The 21,649-nt window shown below is 55.2% G+C and overlaps 1 protein-coding gene and 1 long non-coding RNA gene across 2 annotated transcripts; one reads left to right on the top strand and one right to left on the bottom strand.

The window, feature by feature from the left end:
• Nucleotides 1–1,465: 1,465 nt before the first annotated feature.
• On the bottom strand, nucleotides 1,466–6,151 carry LOC114100892 (uncharacterized). The gene is made up of 2 exons (XR_003584167.3): nucleotides 5,434–6,151; nucleotides 1,466–2,150 (listed from the first exon to the last, which is right to left on the bottom strand). It is a non-coding gene; the product is annotated as an uncharacterized lncRNA (long non-coding RNA).
• Nucleotides 6,152–6,510: 359 nt separating this feature from the next.
• On the top strand, nucleotides 6,511–19,831 carry Pvr (PVR cell adhesion molecule). Its single transcript, XM_071605180.1, has 8 exons — nucleotides 6,511–6,673; nucleotides 8,710–9,057; nucleotides 10,272–10,577; nucleotides 12,013–12,130; nucleotides 14,493–14,638; nucleotides 15,597–15,713; nucleotides 17,655–17,692; nucleotides 18,035–19,831. Exons 1-8 carry the CDS (start codon nucleotides 6,613–6,615, stop codon nucleotides 18,098–18,100), a joined length of 1,200 nt encoding a protein of 399 aa, XP_071461281.1. The 5' UTR covers nucleotides 6,511–6,612; the 3' UTR covers nucleotides 18,101–19,831.
• The last annotated feature ends 1,818 nt before the right edge of the window (nucleotides 19,832–21,649 follow it).

The raw sequence follows: 21,649 nt of genomic DNA, 5'->3' as shown, positions 1-21,649 counted from the left end.
AAGAAGGTCTAAAGGTAAAGAGATGTCAAGAGGCCTCAGAGACCTGGGATGGGACTGACTGGGGAGGAGCCGGGGCGGAGGGTGGTCTCACTGGGGGGGGGGGGGGGCGGTTCCGGAGAAGGAGGAGGGTGGGGCAGGAGGGTCTGCGGGTGGTGAGGAGAGTGTCTGGGGAGGTTCAGGGAGTGGAGAGGGTCAGGGTCAGGAGTGAAGTGGCACCCCTTTCTCCACAGAAAAGCCTGCTTCACCATGGCTAATTTTAGGATGTCAGCAAAAGAGTCCATCGTAGATAAACTTCCCATTTTCCTGTCGCCCTGTTTACTTGGCCACTGGCCAGGAAGATACCAGCCCTCCAGGTGCTGGACACCCCCTCACTAGTTTTTCACAAACATGTATCCACTATAGTACTTTGAAGAAATGTGCAAACAAGGCCTCTGACCTTGGGCTGGGCTTCACAGAGATGTCTACATTTTTAAGATAAGTTACAACTGGGCTCCATGGTAACAGCTGGCAGGGGGAGGAAGGAGAGGGGAGGAGAAGCTCCCCCCTTCTCAGGTGTTGTCCTTGAAGGGTTAACTTGCCCAGAACAGTGAGAGAAAAAGCTGCTTTTATGTGAACTTCTGCAGACTGGGAACTTCTGAGCCCCTCCCGTTACACGCTGGGTATAAAACTCTGAAACTCCCTGAACTCGGGGTTCAGGGGATTGATTGACGACAGCAAAGGCTGTGCCCTCTGAACCTGGCTGCAGCCAAATAAAACTGTGTCCTGCTGTCTTCGGTGCCTTGCCTCGTTTGTCCCTACAACAGGAGCAGAGGGGACTTGGAAGGTTTCTTTAGCAAGGAGGACTTGGAAAGTGGAGCAGAGGAGCAGAAAGGGGGGAGCACGAGTCCCAAGAGGCCTGAACATAAGGAACCTCCAGCCACTTTTCCATCTGTCGGCAGAAATGGCCCCAATCAGTGAGGACTTTAAAATCAAAAGTCCCCTCAGGAGGCCACTTAGAGCCATTATCTAAAGTGTATTGTGGGATAGAAGAGGAGCCATTTACCGCATAAGTCCCAGTGAGTCCCAGCTTGGGAAAAAACTCCCCAAGGGAGTTTCGGGGTCCAGAGAGGACTCTGGGTTTCCCATGACGACCGACCCCGGGTGTGCAGGGAGGGAAACGGCAATTGCCTGCTCTGCTCCCCGAGAGCCAGGGCCTGGCCAGGGACGGAGAGGCTCCGCAGTCCACTGGGGGCCGGGTCGGGAGGGGAGTCTCTGCAATCGCAATCGGGAGGGAGTCAAAGATCAAAGAGAAAGGGACTCACCCCACGTTCCCGATCGGATGAGGGCGGGTGGTCTAGAGATCCCTGTTCCTTCGGGTGGCGGAGAGGAGCAGCCTCCACCCCAAGGGGAAGGCTTCAGCTCCTCCCGGGTCTCGGCACCAAATGTAAAGCAGAAAGGGCGCGAAATCAGGACCACAGAACAAGAGGAGGCCCCAAAAGAAGGTTTATTGGGGGCGCTCCCGGGCAAGGGTCACCGGTCCCCAAAAGGGTGAGGGCCGGGGACGTCGGCCCGGGAAAGGCAGAAACCATGCTCATAAGGGAAGCTGGAGGGGGAGGGCCTTGGCCATCTAACCTGCAGCTGCCGACAGCAGGCTGGCCCTGGCCATTTCGGGTCTCCTTGTTCAGGTGGAAAGTCCCCCCCTACAGCCGCCATGGAAGGGGAGGGGAAGGGAAGCCTGCTGACCCCACAGAGGCCAGCCTCAGGAACTTAGCAAGACCCTGTCTCAAGAAGAAAGATAAAAAAAGGCTGTGGGTGTGGCTCGGTGATGATTTTTTCGATGTCAGCTTCTGCTAGATCTTGCTGCAGTAACAAACAAGCCCAGCATCTCTGGGGCTCACATGATCAGTTCCTCTCCCACATTTCATGTGCACTGCAGGTCGGCCGGGGGTCTTTTCCATGTGACATCATCTGGGATCATGGCTGAAGGAGCAACACCCTCTGGGACAGGCAGTTATTGTGACTGAACAAGAACCATGGATGAAGCAAGAACTTCTCAGGCTCAGAACTTCTGCTGGGAATCAGCTGACCTCACTTTAGCTCACATTCTGTTGCCTAAGCAAGTCACATGACGGTGCTTGCTGTCCGTGGGGGGGTGGAGCAGTGACCTCCTCCTGCAGGGAGAGCAGCAGATCACTGGGAACCATAAGACTATCCACAAACCTTCCCTGACCCCACCGTGGTATGACCTTCCGGAATCTTCCACCACCCACTCTTGGCTATATGCAATAGAGAGCACTGAAGGATGGAGGCAGGAGAGCTAACAGGTCACCTGCAGAACCCCCGGGACAACCAGAGAACAGGACGGTGCTCCGCAGGGGGAACTGCCAGCTCCCCGAGGCTGCCCTGGACTGGATTGTCCCCAACCCCATCCCAGTGGACCAGACACAGGACCACCATGTTGCACATGCAGGGTTCCCCATGGACGAGGTGTGACTGGACTCCCTGTGGAGCCAGGTGATGAGGTGCCCTTCACCACTCACTCCCTCCACCAGGCCTGCCTAAGGGGTCATTCCCTTGCCAGGCTACCAGTTGGCACTGTCATCTCCAGAGGCAAGCTGATTGGTGAGACCTAGTCCACAGCCAGGCCGCTTGCTACAGGAAACACTAGAGCTGTGAGTTTGGGGACTTCCGCCTTGAAGGGAGGACATGAAGAGGAGAGTTTAAAATGTTGGGTAACCACAGAGGAAGTGTCCCCGAGCTGGGGTGGCAGTGAACTCCTGTAATCCCAGCCGCTCCAGAGGCTGAGGCAGGAGGACGCCAAGTTCGAGGTCAGTCTCTGCAACCTAGCGAGGCCCTAAGCAATTTAGCCAGACCCTGTCTCAAAATAAAAAATAAAAAGGGCTGGGGATGTGGCTCAGTGGTAAAGCACTTCCTGGGTTCAGTCCCCAGTACTGGGGGGGAAACTCTGCGGGTCCTTATGGTCTCAGAAGATTCAGACAGAGGCACCATGGCACAGGAACAAGACTCTAATGTTCAGGCACAAAGGAGGCAGTGCTTGGGGGACAGCAATCCCAGGCTGATTCAAACAAGGGACAAAAGTGTGCAGCTTCCACAGCATCTACAGGTAGGAGAGACGATGGGGTCTGTTGACGCCATCACAGGTAGGAGTGGGGTTTGGGCTGCACCTGAGCTCTTCAGGCCTGATGGAGGGAGGCAGGCTCATTATTCTGTGACTCAAGGTGCAATTTTTATTAAGCTGAAAAAGTCCATGAATCTCTAGGCTACTTTGGCGAATGAAGGTCTTACTCATGGTGCTTGCTACTGACCGAAAGAATTCCCCACGCAAAGACACTTCGCCGGGAGAATTCCAATTTTATTGCAAAAAGCTGTGTGCTTATATAGAACTAAGGGGGAGATGGTAGGGCTTAGATAAATGGCAGGCAACCCGTTTATTGGCAAGTTCTTTCAGATATCAGCTCCGGAGCCCAGGAATTAGTTCTCACTGGGGCTAAGGTTCCCCGCCAGCGAGATTTGAAATTGGCGCCGCCGGGAGAGTTCACACGGGCGGGAACTTTTCGCGCCACTGCAGAAAAGAAGAAGGTAGGAAGAAGAGGTGCTTAGGCGCCATGTTGGGGTTTTTCTCTGGGGTATGGCTGCCGTTTATACTTTTCCCAACACTGACCACCTGGAAATTGCCCCTTATCATCTGGGAAAGGTCATAAAATAATTTCAGAACAGGGCAGACCATTGTCCTGCCTCATGGGTTTGATTTTAATGGCCCTGCATTTCTGGGCTCTGGCTTCCTGCTGTCTCTGCTGGTCACACAGCCTTTGAAGGCTGAGCTGAATCCTCAACTTTCTGTTGTCTTAATTCCATAACCTTGAAAACTGGTTCTAATTCCTCTGGAGCCAGGTGATGAGGTGCCCTTCACCACTCACCTCCTCCACCAGACCTGCCTAAGGGGTCGTTCCCCATGCCGGGCTGCCAGTGTTGTTGAGCTGATGACCAGACAGAATCCTGGTTCTCAGAGGCATTTATTTGATGGAATCCTCCCTTGTCTGCTCACCCTGTCTTATTTTTCTCAGTGGCCTTTACCAGGTTCCAACAAAGCACCAGTCTATCTTATCTTTCTCTCTCTCTCTACCTCCCACCCCAGCATGGGACCTCCAGCGGGGCAGGGACATACTCCAGTGGTGTCTTCAGCACCTGGGATAGATCCCAATACATAGTAGGTGTTCAATAAATCTGTGTTGACCAGATGAAGGCAAGCAACAAAAGACCCAGGCTGGAGGAATCCACAGAGCTGTGGGAGCCAAAGGAGGGTCATTTCAATGATTCCCTGATCACCCCTCGGGCTCAGAGGTGGGGAGAGGTTGCCGGGGGAGCCGCTCAGCTTCCTCCTCTCAAAATGCCCCTCCCACCAGGCAGCAATCTCCTTCCACTGATTCCCCTCCCACATTCAACCAGACCCAAAGTAAGACATTTAATATAGCCATTCTGACAACATGGGCCTTTGACCTTCTCGGCTATTTGCTGACCCAATTTGTTTGTTCATTTTACTCAGGAACATCGGCTACCAAATCCTAGCCCCCTCCCTGAGACCCTCCCATTTCTTGACCTCCGCTCTGACTCCTTCTCAACCTCCACCCCATTCCTGACCCTTAACCCTGACATGCACCCATTTCTGAGCTTCTGGGACTAAGAGACCAAAGCTTCAGTGGTCTATTTTAGGGCCGAGACCCCATTCCTGTCACCAAAAAACAGATACACAAAGGGAAGCGACAGAGCATGAGGTGAGGGGGCCTCAAACGTGGAGCCCAAACATCAACAGGCGAGGGACAGCCTCTGACCCCCCAGAGCTCCGGGAGAGGCAGAGCCACCATAGCAGGGAGCCTGGGAGCTGGGGTAACCCCAGACAGTGACAGCACGCTCCAGAAGAGGAACACAGCGGCCACACTTTCCCGATTTGGCAATATCTCAGCAGAACAAGGACGTTAGAAAATTCAGAGATTTCCAAGACCTGCCTCTGTGATTCCATCCAGAAATTCACCCGGGTGTGTCAGGCTGAGAGCTGCCTGGCCAGGTCCACGGACTCAGGCCACCCGTGGGCATCAAAACCAAGGCAGAGGGTGTCCAGGGACCAAATCCCCCAAAGTAAACAAAACTCAAAAGAGGAATCTTCAAGAATGACATAGGGATGTTGCAAAAGAGGGCCAGACCTGCTTGGGACTTATGGGGACTCTGGCCAAGACAGACACCCCTGGGGACCAGGAAACCTCTCGGGCTCTCTGGGTCTGTCTCTCTCTGCCGGGTGTTGCTCTCCTCACCTCTCTCTTGGTCTCTCTGTCCTTTCTCTGGTCTTCATCCTCTGTGTCATCTATCTCCCTCTCTCCCTCCCCCATCTCCTAGTCCCCGCCTCTGATTCCCCCCCTCCCTGCCTGCCCAGCCCCCTACCTGGCTCTGTGGCTCCATAATCTTTATGGCCTTGGGACCTGAGGGCTTCCGTGGAACTGTTACCTTTCTGATCCATTTCTGTCCACTAGGCTGGGGCTTCAGGAAGGCAGAACTTCTTCTCTGTATTATTTTCTGCTGTGTCCCCCCCCCCCACAGTGCCGGGGATAATGGCTGGCTCAATGACTTAAGGCTGGATGAAGAACAAACGAGCCACCTCTCTGGTGAGCATGGTCCGTATTTTATTTGGTGCTGGGTTGAACACAGGGCTTCACTTGTGCTAAATAGGAGCTTCCTGCCGATGGCTGTAAAGCAACAATGTTAACCATTGTCTCTGCTGCTGCGGCGGCTGCTGGAGTACTCCAGGCCAGGAATCGGGCCAGGCAGCTTCCTGCCCAAGCCTTACAAGTGGTTGTGAAGCACCATCACCATGCTCCATTTCAAAATGAGAAAACTGAGGCCCAAGAGAACCGATTTGTGCGTTTGTGCCCAGATCTGCCTAATTAATTCCCCAGCCCGTGGGTCCCCGATGAGTGGAAGATCAGGGGCGATTTAGAGCTCGGATCTGTCCCAGTTACGGGTTCCAATTTCAGCTCTGCCACTGAGCAGCCGAGACTTTTTAGAAAACTGCTGAATCTGCCAGGTGCAGTGGTGCACGCCTGTGATCCCGGCGCTTCGGGAGGCTGAGGGAGGAGGATCCCGAGTTCAAAGCCAGCCTCAGCAACTTAGCGAGGCCCTAAGCAACTCAGTGAGATCCTGTGTCTAAATAAAATATAGAAAAGGGCTAAGGATGGGGCTCAGTCTTAAGCGCCCCTGGGTTCAATCCGCGGTACCAAAAAAGGGAGAAAAGGAAATCGCCGTATGTCTCTGCCTGCCCCGATTTCCTCCCCTGTAAGATGGACGTCCTCCCAACGAAAGCGTCGTGGGACCAGCGCCCACCTCCAGGGCTGTCACGAGTTCCAGGTGGCTCACGCCTGCGCAGAGGACGCGCCTTCCCGCGGCGGCGCCGGGCACCGGAGAAGTGGGACTTCCCCTTCCGCAGCTGGCGCCTCGGGTGGGCGGTGCCTAGGGCATTCCGACGCTTGACTCCCAGTCGCTACCTCGGACGTCCGCGGAGGAGCAGCCAGAGTCCAACCCGCAGATCGCAGCGGCGCTCTGGGCCTGCGACACCGAGGAACCAACATGGTCTCACCCCTGGCGCTGCTGGCGCTGCTGGCGCTGCTGGCGCTGTCCTGGGGAGCCGGTGAGTGACCTCTGCGCCGCTCGCGGTCCCGACCCAGCCCCCGCCCCGCTCCCCGCAGCTGTCTGCCTCTTGGGCCTCCGAAGGCTGCAGGCACCGACCCTCTGCCACGCAACCTCCTCCGCCCCGGGGCTGGAAGGAACAGGGACCCCCGCAGGACCCCCCTCTGAACCGCCCTGACAGGGGCCCGGTGGAGTTCAGAGATTCCCGAAACCGGAGTCCGACTCCGGGAAAGGAGGATGACTCACGGCGGTGACCTCCGGCTCCCGATCGCCACGCCCGGGCCAGCCAGCGGCCAGGACCACCGAGAGGGCTGACCTGGGAGACGGCGGCACCGGCGCTGGCCCCGGGACCCTGGCCAGTCAGGGATTCATTCATTCATAGAATCGGGGCACTCTCTCCGCACTTGTTTATTGAGCACCTGCTGTGTGTCGGGGAGGGTGCCGGGTGCTGGCGCCGCAGCTCTCAGTCCGCTTGGGTTCAGACCTCAGCTGCTGGGATCTAATACCTGTGTGACCGTGGGAAAGTGAACTTGCTGAGTGGTGGCCGCGGGGGCGGGGAGGACCTTCCCTGGCAAGGCGGGTTTTGCGAGGATTTCGCCGCCCGCCCCAGCGCCAGGATGGTCTGGGTGCAGGGTGGAGCCCACCGACCCGCTCCTAGCCCAGGCTCTGCCCGTGTCTAACCCCAGGAAGTGACTTCACCCTCCCAGCCCGGCTTTCCCCTCTCTTAAAGGGACGAAAATTCTAGTGTGTATCCCACAGGGCTCTGGAGAGGGTTGGAGGAAGCTTCAGCAGAGGCCACCTCGCCCAATTTCATCCCCCACAATAGTCCTGCCAGGGAGGGGAGTCACCGACCCAGAGCTGCACAGCAAGTCAAGGGCAGAGTCGCCATCCGTCCCAGACCCCTTCAGTCACTGGGGAAAAAAAAAAATGCCTGAGATAATCTTTTTTTTTTTTTTTTTTTTTTTGAGACAGTCTGGGCTTTATTGACATGATCTTGCTTCATTTCATTGATATGTTTCTTCTGTGCCCGGTGGGGGTCGTTGAGGGGTGTCAATCTGACATTATCTTGCCTTGAATCGCTGTGAGGTTCCAGAAGTTTTTGGGGTGCAGGTTGCTCTAGGGGAAGATGCTACTGTGCTATTGAAATCTAACTCTTTTTTGGGGGGGAAGGTTGTTACCAGGGATTGAACCCAGGGGCATTTAACTACTGAACCACGTCCCCAGCCCTTTTTTTGGTACTTGATTTAGAGTCAGTCTCACTGAGTTGCTTAGGGCTTCCCTAAGTTGTTGAGGCTGACTTTGAACTTGTGATCCTCCTGCCTCAGCCTTCTGAGCCACCGGTGTGTGCCACCTGCCTGGAGAGATTATCACCTTCTAAAGAGCAAAGGTTTATTTGGCTCACAGTTCTGGAAGTTTCAATCACTGATTAGTTGGTTTGGGGCTGGTGACAAGGCAGCATATAATAGCAGGAGCGAGTAGTGGAGCTAAACTCCAGTCGGGGAGGAAAAAAGAGACTAAAGTCCCACCATGGCCTTCAAGGGCACACCCCCAATGACCTAAAGCCCTCCCACTAAGCCTCACCTCTTAAAGGGTCCCAGCCTTGACCACATGGACCTTTGAGGGAGTCCTGAGATCCAAACGATAGCACCCATTTTACAGATGAGGAAACTGAGGCTCAGAGGCCTGAATCCACCTGCACAAGGGCCCCACAGCTTGTGCATGTCGGAGCTGGAGCTCCTGCAGGCCCCTCTGTTCCCTTGCCTCCTGTCCCCTCCTGCTCCCCCAGCCCTCTGAGCCAGCACTGACCTTATTATTATTAAGAAGAATCCATAGCGTTATGTTTACTAATGTCGGCAAGGGCCAGCACATGCTGAGGACCTACTGTGTGCTGGGCGGGCACAGAGAAGATTTTCCTATAGGATCTGGCGCCTTACTACAGACAGCCCAGGTTCCAATTCCCGCTGGCCCGGCGGTGAGAGGGAGCAGACCTCTGGGCCAGTGTCCCCATTTATAAAGGTGCTCTTGGTTTCCCTGCAGGAACGGGGACTGTCGTGGTCCAGGCACCTGCTCAGGTGAGCGGCCTCCTGAACGGCTCTCTGTTACTGCCCTGCCACCTGCAGCCTCTGGAGCCCAATGCGCAGGTGACCCAAGTGACGTGGATGCGGCAAGACTCAGAAGGAGGCCTCCACAAAGTGGCGGTCCGCCACCCGACGCGGGGCCCCAGCCTGGCGGAGCCGGAGCGGATCAGGTTCGCGAGCGCGGATCTGCTGGACGCCTCGCTCAGGGTGTCCGAGCTGCGCGCCGAGGACCAGGCCAACTACTCCTGCCAGTTCGCCACCTTCCCCATGGGCAGCGGGATCGCGTGGACCTGGCTCCGAGTGCTCGGTGAGCGGAGGGGACCCGAGGCGGGCGGCGAGGTGGCGGGACGCCGGGGCTCCACCGGCAGCTCCTGGGGACGGAGTGGGCGGGGCCCTGGCGGGGGCGGGGCGAGGTGGAGCGGGGACCCTGCAGGGACCGATCTTGGGGACTGGGAGGAAAATGCAAAACTCCTGTAAACAGCGCCACACTCAGAAAGGTGTCCTGGGGTCGCCTGAGTTTAGCCAGGTGAAGCTTTGCAAGGGGACGCTTGGGGACTTGTCCCCGCTCCTGGGAGCTCCTCACTAGATGTCAGCCGTTGCTCCCGTGTTTAAAGAAGGAAAAGTTGAAACTGAGACAGTTGGGAGGCAGCGACTGCCAGTCCCGCAGGGGACCGCTGGTTGTCCACCCCCCCACCCCCACCCCGACTGCAGGTGGGGCCCTGGGGACGGTTTCCTGAGCGGGGGTGGGAGGGTGGGGGTGGTTGACTAGTTTTCCTCTTGGAACTTGAACAGAAGTCCCCACGCCCCAGTTTTTCCTAGCCCTTCCAATGAGTCATGAAATTTTCATCACCTGCTTGGAACGTGCCCTGCAGACAATAGCAATACTGATGACTCCTCTTGGGGTCCCCCAGGCTGGGATTCCGAGTGTTAGATTTAGGCTGGGGGGGAAACTGAATCCATGAGTCACCCAAGGAAAAAGTCTTCAGTGAGTAATGACCCAGGTCGTGACAGGAAGCAACCCAGGGAAGCCCCCAGCTAGGGAACCACCACAGTAGCCGTTCAGATCTGGTCAACAGGGTTCTGGAACCAGGCGGACCTTGCCAGGAAGCCCAGCTCGGTGACCTTGGGTGGGTCACTTCCCCTCTGGACTTTCAGGGCTCAGGCTTCCTCTCCTCTGCAACATCTTCCTCTGATGTCCCCTCTGGGTCCCCCATCCCACGGCGGATCATCACTGTCTAGGGAACATCTGTTTGTACCCCAGGGTGGGGCAGGGCAGGATGGCCTTGGTCATTACCACCCACCATTGAGCATTTATGTGCCAAGAGCTTTGCCTGCCCGCCTTCTCATTCCCTGTGACCCTTAGTTATCCCCAGTTGACAAATAAAGGCCACCGAGCTGCTCAGGGCAGAGCTGGGATCTGACCTGACCATCCTGGATCCTTAAATAGACACCGGCTGCTGCTGAGGGGTTTGGGAATGACCTCAGGCAGGAGGTGACCCACCCTGTTGCTTCTCCCCCCAGCCAAGCCCTGGAACACAGCAGAGGCCCAGGAGGTCCCCCTGAGGCCATCCACCGGGGAACCTGTGCCCGTGGCCCGCTGCAGCTCCAAAGGGGGGCGCCCACCCGCCAAAGTCACCTGGTCCCCGTTCCTGAATGGCTCAGCCAACAGCACCGTGGAGCCAGGACCCCTGCCGGGCACGTACACCGTCAACAGCGTCTTCACACTGGTGCCCTCCGGCCAGGCAGATGGCAGGAACGTCACCTGCAGGGTGGAGCACGAGAGCCAGGAGGAGCCTGCCGTGCTGCTGGTGACCCTCGCTGTGCCCTGTGAGTGTGCCCACGTGTGATCAAGGGAAAAGTCTCCATCGTCACATCGGCCCCACTGAGCCACCATAGCACCGCCCCGAGAACCGCAGCCCCACAGGACAGCCACTGCCCACACTGACGCCCCACCCAGTCTACACAACTCCCTTCAGCACGGTCTACACTGCCCCACACCTTGCCTGCAACCTGCTTCCCTGGGGCAACTGTCTACACTGGCCTTCCCCAGTGTCCACACGGCTGTCCCCCTTGTCTATATCCGTGCCTGTCCATTTTCTTTCTTTCTTTTTTTGGTACCAGCGATGCTCTACCATTGAGCTACACCCTCTGCCCTTTATATTTTTTATTTTGAGACAAGGTCTCTCTCAATTGCTTAGGGCCTCACCAAGTTGCTGAGGCTGGCCTCAAACTTGCAATCCTCCTGCCCCAGCCTCCCAAGCCTCTGGGATTACAGGCGTGCATCACCATGCCCGGCCCTCCTTATGCATTTTCTACCCAGCTTCCCGTTGTCTACACTGACTCCTGACATGGTCTATACCAATGCTGCTGAGCCACCAGCTCCCCTGGGTTAGATCAGTTTGCCCCGAGTTTTTTACCCGGGCTCCCTGAGCAGCATCGACATGATTCTTCCAGTGTAGCCTACGCTGCCCTCTGCCCAGTGCTGTCTACACTGCCTGCTCCCTGGGCTGCCCAACCCCCTGCATTGCCACACGGCTTCCTTGTGTTCTGAGCCCACAGCCCCCACAGCCTGGGTCTCCTACACAGTGTCACTTCCTCTACCCCCTCCAGCATTGACATCACTGACACCCCAAAAATATGTCCACACGGGCAGCCCCATCCGATGGCAGGAGGGCACGAGCTACTATATGACTTTAAAGTTTGGACTAGCCACCTCCTTAAAAGAAAAATAAATGGTCCTGGGGACTGAACGCAGGGCTCCCCACTACTGAGCCATGCCCCAGCCCTGTTTATTTTTTATTTGGAGACGGCCTCTCACTAAATTGCCCAGGATGGCCCTGAACTTGCATCCTTTCTGCCTTAGCCTCCCAACGTAGCTGGACAATGGGGGGCCCGGTGACATTTCTGGACTGATGCAGGCTCAGCCAGGACTCTGTCTGCAGGACTTGTCAGAACCTTGAACGTGCTCCTGTGGGCTACAGGTGACGGGAGGCTTCTGCTCCCAGGACACCCAGGGCAGGCAGGGACGTGTCACAGGGATGTTGGCAGGGAGCTGGGCCCCGAAGCCCCCTCCACACCCGCCCTGACAGGGCCACCCACGCTCTGCCCTCGGAAGGAGTCCCCCGCCCTGGAGTCCCCCCACAGGCCTCTCCACCTTGGGCAGCTCTGCACTCCACGGAGGCCTTCTCCTGCCGGGAGGGGACACAGTGCACCTTCACACCCCAGGAAAGCGCCCAACTCAGCCTGTGTCCATCTCCCCCAGACCCCCCTGAGGTTACCATCTCTGGCTATGACGACAACTGGTACGTGGGCCAAGATGAGGTCACCTTGAACTGTGAGGCACGCAGCAACCCAGAGCCCACAGACTACGCCTGGAACACGTGAGTCAAGTGGATGGAGACCTGGGGCTGGGCCTGGACCCTGGGTCTGGGGGAGGGGGCTGGGCCTGGACCCTGGCACCCCAAACCAAAGCTAAGCCAAAGAAAAATCAACCACAGTCCAGAGTCTGTGTCTGGCTTCCCACTCAGTCCCACCAACCCCTGGGCAATGCCACTTCCCTATCACCCTGTGAAGCCACTTAGTCACCTCCACAGGCTGCATGAGAAAGTTGAGGCTCCCAACCGTAAGATTCCCCAAAGTCACACCAAGGTTGAGATTGGGAAAAAAAGGCAGAGGGGCTCATTCCTGTCATCCCAGTGACTCAGGAGGCTGAGGCAGGAGGATTGCAATTGTGAGGTCAGCCTCGGCAACTTAGCAAGACCCTGTCTCAAAATAAAATAAAGGGAAGAAAGAAACAAAAAGAAAAGAAAAAGGTATAGTTGATTTCTTTATTCATTTTGGCGCTGGGGGTGAATCGGGGCCTCAAAGATGCTAAGCAAATGATCTTCCACTGAGCTACACCCCCAGCCCCAAAGGATAAATTGCTTTACATTGTTGTTATTGAGCCTTTTTCTTCAGACAATATTTAGGAGTGAAAAGAAGAAAATAGTGCCTATAGTCATGTGAAGCCAGTCACCTCCAGAAGTATCTGCTATTACCTTTTGTTATTTATCCTTCCTCTCTTTTTCTCTACTTCTAAACAAAAGCTGGCTTTCCGTTGCTTGCGTGATTTTGATACTTCCTGTTCTCTGAACACCTTTCCGTGCCAAAGCACGTAGTTCCACAACCCCATTTTCCCTAACATCTTTATTAGGGGATTTTTCAAACATACAGTCATAAAAATTTCCCAGTCAACACTCCAAAGTCCACCCAGTGGATTCTCTCGCTGACACCGTACTGCGGGTCTTATCCCAGGTCTGCCCGCCAGCCCTTCCTGTCCTTGTATTTCAAAGCACCTCAGTCCTTTTTGGAATCTTGCTGGGATTCCATCCCAGGACCTGCCATTATGATCAACTAGCCCTAAGGTGGGACACGGGGATCATTCTCCATGGTCCGCTGTGCAGATGTCACAGTGGTGCCGGTATTAAGCCTCCCACTTTCACAGAAAGTCACAGACATTTACCAATTATCAGTGGGAAAACTGTCATCAGGATTTTCTTTCTGTCTTTTGTTCCGGGGATTGAACTCGGGGGCATTTAATCACTGAGCCACCTCCCCAGCCTTGTTTGGTTTTGGTTTGTTATTGTTTTTAATTTTAGAGACAGAGTTTCACTGAGTAGCTGAGTTGCTTTTAGGGCCTCACTAAGTAGCTGAGGCTGGCTTTGAACTTGGGATCCTCCTGCCTCAGCCTCCCAAGCCACTGGGATTATAGGCATGCGCCACCAGGATTTTCAGTTGGCGGTGACAGGTGCCACCTTTGGCATCCTGGCTCCAGGCACCACAATTCGGGGTCTCAAATCTGATGGCTGGATTTACATCCAGCTCTGCAGAGCCCAAAACGTCACCTCCTCCACCTCTGTCCATTAAACCAAGGTGCTCCGCTATTTCCTGCATTCGGGGCCATGGGCCAACCTACTGCAGTAAATAAGACGGAGCAGATTCCGTCCCCTTGTGGGGCACCGAGGGAGGGGAAATAGGCAGGATGGAGTCGTAAAGCACATAGCAGGTCCGATATTGATAAATGTCGTGACAAAGATAAAACAGAGGAGGGGGATGGAAAAGAGGAGGGTCGTTGCAGTTTAAACAGGGTGGCCGAGGACGTTGTTGTGGAGGTGACATCTGGGCAGAGGCCTGAAGGAGGTGAGGGTGAGGTACCTGGAAGAGCATTCCAGGCAGAGGAACAGTGTATGCAAACACGTTTCTGCCCCTGGGCCTGCATCTGCAAAGGACAACCAGGAGGTCACCGTGGATAGACGCAGGAGCAATGGGAAGACTCATAGATAGTGTGGGCAGAAGGCTGGGGTAGGAGGGCGCAGGTCATGAGGGTGGCAGGGACCAGCCAGGGCAGGGTTCTGAATCCAGGAGGGGAAGGAGCTGAGGTCGGGCTCGCTGACGCCCTCTGGTGGTCATTTGGGGAACAGGCGAAAGCAGAAACTGGAGGGCCAAAGACTGGACCAGGGTGGTGGCTAGGGGGGCCCCAGGAGCGCGTGGATGATGGACAGGTTTTGAAGGTGGGGCGACAGGATTTTCCGGTGTTGGATGTGGGTGTGAAGGAGGAGAAGAGCCCCGGGACTCCAGAGTTGCTCTCGACCCATGTCATAGATGGCGTGATGGTGTCCATGTCCCTGGCACACACTGCATGCTGGGTGGCAGTGTCCCTAGGGCTCCAGCAGAGCCCCGTCCTTACCCATCTGTCTCCCCCAGGACCACAGGTCCCCTGCCATCCTTTGCTGTGGCCCAGGGCACCCAGCTCCTGATCTCCACCAACCAAGCGATCAACATGACCTTCATCTGCCGCGTCACCAACGCTCTAGGGACAAGTCAGAAGGAACAGACCATCCTAGTCAAAGGTGAGGCGCTCCTTGGAGACCTTCAGCCCCAGGATGCTCTGATGCCAGGCTTCCTCTGATCCCTCTGGTGAGAGGACCAGCAGGGTCAGCTTTACTTTTTCTTTTTTGGGCACCAGGGATTGAATCCAGGGGCACTTAACCCCAGAGCCCCATCCCCAGCCCTTTTGATTTTTTATTTTGAGACAGGGTCTCACTAAGTTACTTAGGGCCTTGCTAAGTTGGGGAGGCTGGCCTCAAACTAGTGATCCTCCTGCCTCAACCTCCCAGGCCGTTGGGATTACCGGGGTGCACCCCCACACCTAGCTAGTGGACCTGCTATGTGCCACCAGACCATAGTGCAGCCACCTGGACGCGCTCCCTCCACCCACTCAGGCTGGGCCAGTTGTGCGATGCCTCTTCCCCCAGGGACTCAGAAAAGCCTTTCTAAGTAGGTGGGGAAGAACTGCATCCATCGCAATTGACAGAAAAGCATGACTCAAAATAATCCGAGCAAAAAGAAGAAGTCGAAGACTTTATTGAGAATTTGCTTTCAAGTGCAGTTGGATCTGGGCGCCCCAGCTATGGAGCCCAGCAAGTTTCCTTTCCTCTCGCATCTCCGTTTCTTTCTGCTCTTCGGTTCTGTCCTAGGGAATCCAGCTGGTGCTCAGCAGCTAGAAGAGCTCGCCCCCACCTGTATACCCGGGGGAAGACAGCCCTGAGAGCTCTAAACCAAAACCCCAGGGCTGGCTCTCATTGGCCCAGCCCAGGTCCCAGCCCGCCTACATGAGCCAATCACAGCAGCCAGGGAGCTTGAGACGTTCCCATTGGCCAGGGCTGAGTCCAAGTCCGCCTGAGCCACACCCACTGGGCGGGGCAGAGTGGCCCACGGGCTGCCGGCTCTAGAGGGACGGGTGACGCGCGCAGGGCGGGGGATCGCCCCAGAAGCTCCCTCACCTAAGGCCTGTTTCCTTCCTGCCAGACCCAGAGGGGTCTCGCCTGAGCCCCGGCGCCATCATCGGCATCGTTGTTGCCACCATCGCCTTCGTCATCCTCATCGTCGCAGGGATCCTTTATTTCAAGCTGCACAGGGGCTGTGGTGAGTCCCCTCCTCTTCGGCACACCCCCACCTGCCTGCCGTGAACCAGCACCCCCAGTCACCATAGTTGAACACCCACTGTGTGCTGGGCGTGGTGCTCACCGCGTGCACCTCTCCCTCCATCACCATGGAGTGTCCCCCATTTTAGAGACAAGGACCCAAGACCAGGGAGTCTCCGTCCTTAGTTCATCGAGTCATTTTACAAATATTTAGGGAGGGGGACAGTCATGTAAAGCCTCGAAGGCCACCGGAAGGACTTTGGCTTTTAGTCTGTGTGACACGGGAGCCCCTGCCAGAGTGATGGAGGGTGGGGTGACACGCCCCCACCAGCTTTTCTCTGCCTGCCTTGCCCAGGAGTGACCCCAGGGGGAGGTGGCAGGAACTGGCCCCCTTGATGCTTGGCTCTCAAAGGCCAGTGCCTCTGCACCGCAGGGACTTTGTCCAGGCTGTCCCCTGCCTGGAACCCCCTCCCCCCTCCTCCTGTGAAGCGCTTCTGCGGATTCTGTTGTCACAAGGCTGCGTTCGCTGAGCACTTTCTAGGGACCAAGGGTTCTGACACAGGAGCTCAGTGAATAGCACAACCACCCAGAAAAGAGGGTGCCACCGTAAGCCCTGTGTGACAGAGGAGGGAGTGTTTGCTGTGACAGGAGAAGTCTCCAGTCAGCAGTCACACAGCGAGGCAGGACTCCTGGGAGGAAGCTTTTCCCTGGGGGGAGGGGGGAATCTCGGGGTCCCCCTGGCCACACCTCCAGGAAGCCCTCCACCACCCCACCACCCCGCAGAGTGCACCAAGGTCTGCTCCCATTGGGAGCAGGAGCCATTGGGGTCACCACCGGGTGGGTATGTGTGTGTAACCCGCTGATCTATGAGCCCAGGAGGGCACAGTGGGAGTGTCAGGGCCACAGCTGTGTCCCCAGCACCACCCGGCACTTAGGGAAGGGTTTCCTGAGTGGAGGGGCCAGTATCTGTGTGGGGGCCTCATGCCACACCATGTCGCCCAGCTCGCCCCCTCCGTGACCCAGGCCTGACAGGCACAGGGAGGGACAGTTATTTGGGCTTGTGGCTTCAGACTGTGGTTGCTCAGCCTTGTGGCTCTGGGCTGGTGGCAGCTCAGCACGTCCTGGTGGGAGCCTGGGACAGAGGAGGCCCGGCCAGCTCATGGTGGCCAGGAAACAGAGAGCCAGGAAAGAGTCAGGGCCCAGCATCCCCTCAGAGGGCATGCCCCCCAGTGACCTAAGGTCCTCCCATCGGCCCACCATCCAGTCTCCCAGCACCTCCCATAGCTCCAGGGCTATGGTTAAGCCTGCAACACAGTGTCCTTGAAGGTCATTCAAGGTCATAACCATGGCAACTGTCTCAATCTCACCATGAGCAAATGGTGTGACTCAGTTTCCTAAACTGTAAAGTGGGAGTAGCCATCAGCATTTAGCACAACATCGACATGCTGTAAGCTACGCCTTGCTATTACGATCATCATCATCATCATCATCGTTATTAAAATTCTACCAGAGCGGGGAATTTTTGTGTCTTATGCACAGTTGAATTCCTAGCACCTTGAATGCCCCTGGTACAAGATAGTTACTGTTTGTTGAATAATAATACAATCTTCTGAATAAACCCCTGTTGGATAATGGAGGAAACCGAGGCACAGAAAGGTTAAGTCACACAGATCCTAAAGAACAGAGATGGGATTTGAGCTCATGCAAATAAATTTTCATTTATTTTTTATAATCAAATTAATATCTGGACGACTAACTCCTTAAAGAGCACTTAACCATCCATGTTTGATAAATGTGTACCCCGCTAAGGGAAAGAGCACCCCCAGATCACTAGCAAAGGCAGGACTTTGAATTTCCAGGGCCCAGACATCCGCACAGGTCCCCTTCCCAGCCCCGCCCCCCAGCATTGTCCTTTCTTCCTGAAATTTTCCTCTTTCTCCAGATGGCCACCGCGACCGACCCAGACCTTCGGAGAACGGGGTAAGTGCGGAGGTGCAGCTGAGGAGGGTTTGGGGGTCTGTGGGGACCACAGGTCAATTGCTAGGACTTTCTCCAGGAGGGGACACACAGAATGGCACTGGGGGCCTAGATCTTTCCTCCCATTGCCTCAAGCTGCGGGAGTCTCGGTAGAGTTTGAAGCCCCCTGCGACTCAGGTGGGGGCTGGGGATCGTCCCTGCAGCACTGCGCCCCCCAGTGACTGTTCCTGGGAGCACTGGCCTGGCTTCCAGGGGGAGGGGAGTGGGCGGCGCGCTGCCCTTCAGCTCAAAGATCCGCCTGTTGTCTGAAAGTGTCCGAGGCTAACGCTGAGCTCCCCCTTCCAGGACGTCACCTACTCCCAGGTTCAGAGGGACGACCCCCTGGATGGACCAGCCAAAAGCACAAGGTGACAGTGTCAGCACTGAACAGAGGGACAGAACTGCTTAGCCGGGAGCCTCGCTGGCGGGACCCCACCCGATGGTGGAAGACCCCTGCAGCAGGCCAGGCCGCCCCGCGCACACCTGCAGCCTGTCCCCTCACGGTGCCGTGGGCGGCTGCGAGTTGGGAGCCCCCAGGGCCTCTTTCTGGGCTCCTCACTTGCAAGAAGAATCCACAGGCCTCCAAGAAACCGCTGGCCTCACTCAGGAGAGCCGCCAGCTCACGACGACAGGTCACCATCAGCCAAGAGGACAGCACCGAGCAGGTCTGGGGGAGCCATCGGGGGCTCCTCCTCCTGCCTCTCCCGGCGACTCCCAGGGTCAGCACTGAATGCCCCCAGCACTGATGTGACCTCGAGCCAGGGAAGCTCACCAGTGACCGGAGGGTCCCGACTTTTGTTTGTTTCTATTGTTGTTATTGTTGTTTTTGAACTGGGATTGAACCCAGGGACACTTAAGCACTGAGCCACGTCCCCGGCCCTTTTTTATATTTTATTGAGAGACAGGGCCTCGCTGAGTTGCTTAAGGCTAGGTTGCTGGGGCTGGCTTTGAACTCCAGATCCTCCTGCCTCAGCCTCCTGAGCCATTGGGGTTACAGGAGTGTGCCACCGCGTGTCCTGACTTTTTATCGGGGTCAGCACATGGACGCTGCTGGCCTTCTATGCGGCTGACCCTGCTCTAGCCTCTCTGTAGTCAAACCAAGGGCCCCGCTGTAGCTCACTCCATTACTGGAAACCCCCCTCCCCGAGTGGCCCAGGCCCTGAGGCAAACTGACAGGCAGGATGTTCCAAGGGTTCACAGGTGACCTTGCAGGGGCCGGGGACAAAGGCCAGCTCTCTCCTTGGGCAGGGTTAATCTTTTTCTGCACAGAGGACACCGAATGTGCCTGCTGCCAGAGAATGTGGGCCTCTGGCACTGAACTTCCAAACGTCTGTGTCAGCTGGATCTCCGTGGTGACAAGTAGCAGCCCTGAGCCTGGTCACCAAAGAGAACCAGACTGCCCAGGGTTGTACGAGGACCTGGAGTGGCAAGTGACAAGTGCGAGCCTGTGGGGGGCTGTCAGCCACCACCCAGATCCCAGGACAGCATCTGCAGCCGCGCCAGGATTCCCGGGAGGTGACCTTTAGCAAGGTCAGACCCTGTGCCCAGCAGCTATGCCACCCTGGACGCAGAGCCGCTCTGCAGGCCGCACTGACACTGAGAAACTTATTATTATTTTTGACTTCTGTAGATGGTCACATGCCTCCATCTTACTAGCTCCTTATTCTTTTTACGTGGTGCTGAGTATGGAACCCGGTGCTTACACGTGCTGGGCCAGCGCTCGCCCCTGAGCCCAGCCCAGCCCAAGAGACTTGGGACTTTTAAAGTTGACTGTGAAAGGCCTGCGGGAGGCGGGGGTGTTGCTCAGGGCTAGGGGACAGCCTGTGGCCAGCACACCCGAGGCCCTGGGATGGAGTCCCAGCACCACAAAAAAAACCCCCTAGGATCCGAGTCTGTGGGAAGAAACGCAGCAGGGTTTGGAGTCCCTCCAGAGAGCCCCAGGGAGCAGAGGAGGGTGGGGGAGAAGGGACAGGAGTGAGGGACCAGGCCGAGGTCCACACTGCTGGAGAGTCGAGGGAAGGATCGATTTCCATATATTTATTTATTTAAGTAAAATTTATTTAATAAATAAAATTTATTTAAATAAACCCTTAGTTTATTTAACTGTGTGCCCAGGATTTTTTTTTTTTTTAATTGTTTTTTAGTTGTGACTGGACACAATACCTTTATTTCGTATTCATCTTGACATGGTGCTGGGCATTGACCCCAGGGCCTCGCACGTGCCAGGCGAGCACTCTACCGCTGAGCCCCAGCCCCAGCCCAGGGGGCTTTCCTTTAACTTATTTTTTATATTTGTTCATATCGTACACACAGGGAGCATAGCTTCCCCTTCTCGTGGTTGTACGTGAGGTGGAGTTTCACTGGTCGTGTTCACATATGAACTTGGGAAAGTGATGTCTGGTTCATTCTACTGGGCTTTTCCATTCCCATCCCCCCTCCCCTTCATTCCCCTTTGTCTAATCCAGTGAACTTCTGTTCTTCCCCAACACATCTATTGTGAATTAGCATCTGCATATCGGAGAGAATATTCAGCCTTTGGTTTCTGGGGACTGGCTTATTTCACTTAGCACGATAGTCTCCAGTTCCATGCATTTACCAGCAAATGCCATGATTTCATTAATCTTCATGGCCGAGTAATATTCCATTATATATATATTCCGCATTTTCTGTACCCATTATCTGTGTTGAAGGGCACCGAGACTGGTTCCATAGCTTGGCTATTGTGAATTGAGCTGCTAAGAACATTGATGTGAATATGTCACTGTGATGTGCTGATTTTAAGTCCTTTGGGTGTATGCCGAAGAGTGGGATAGCTGGGTCAAATGGTGATCCAACTTCTTTTAAAAGAAGTTTGTATGTGTGTGTTTTAGCACAATTTTGGTAAAAATAATAAAAATTTGTTACAGAAAAAAAAATTTTTTTCCTAAAAAAATTTTGTTTACAAAAGGACAAAGTGACCTGGGAATTCCACTCCATGGAATGTAACCCCCAAAGAATTGAAAACAGGCACTTGAACACATATTTATATGCAGAGGTTCACACCAGCTCTACCACAATAGGAAACGTGGTGTGCCCAGACAAGGGATGTTCTTCAACCGTAAAAACAGAACCGAGCCCCAAGGCATTACACTAAGTGCAAGAAGCTGGCCACCAAGGCCCCCTGTTGCATAATTCCATTTATATGACATTTGCAGAAACGGCGGCATCCGCAAAGACAGCCAGAGTGTTGTGGAGGCTGGGAAGGAGGAAACTGGGAGCAAACTGGGTTCAAGGTTTCCTTCTGAGGTGATGAATATGTCCTGGGTGCAGATGGTGGTGATAGGTGTGCAACATCGTGAATGTACTAACACCATAAGTTTTCAATGGTCAGAATGGGAAAATGTGTGCATTTTAGCACAATTTTGGTAAAAATGATAAAAATTTGTTACAGAAAAAAAAATTTCCTAGTTCTTCACTTACTGGCAGAATTTTCAGGAATACATCAAAGCTTTGAAGTAAAGGATGAACGTATATGCAAGGGTTAGCCAGCACAGTGGGGCCCGCCTGTAATCCCAACGACTCAGGAGGCTGAGGCAGAAGGCTCACAGGCTGGAGGCCAGCCTCAGCCACTTAGCCAAGCCCTAAGCAACTTAGGGAGACCCTGTCTAAAATTTTGAAAATATAAATAAAAATTAAACGGGCTGAACATGTAGCTTAGTGGTAAAGCGCCCCTGGTTCAATCCCCAGTATCAATAGCAACTCCCCCCACCCCCGGCCCCACCCCACCCCTCCTCTGCAGGCTGATATTTAAAATAAGGAGCTGGATTTTCCTGCTCTACTCCAGGAACCCCGGTTTCTCAGCCCTGCTTCTCTGTGATTCATTCTGCTTTCCTCCAAATGTTGCCATCAGCCTCAGGTTGATGCCCACACGGTGGGGCCACT

The sequence above is a fragment of the Marmota flaviventris genome, chromosome 18, assembly GCF_047511675.1.
Source record: "Marmota flaviventris isolate mMarFla1 chromosome 18, mMarFla1.hap1, whole genome shotgun sequence".
NCBI lineage: Eukaryota > Metazoa > Chordata > Mammalia > Rodentia > Sciuridae > Marmota > Marmota flaviventris.
The sequence above is the reverse complement of the archived record's forward strand: the minus strand, read 5'-3'. Positions and strand labels throughout refer to the sequence as shown.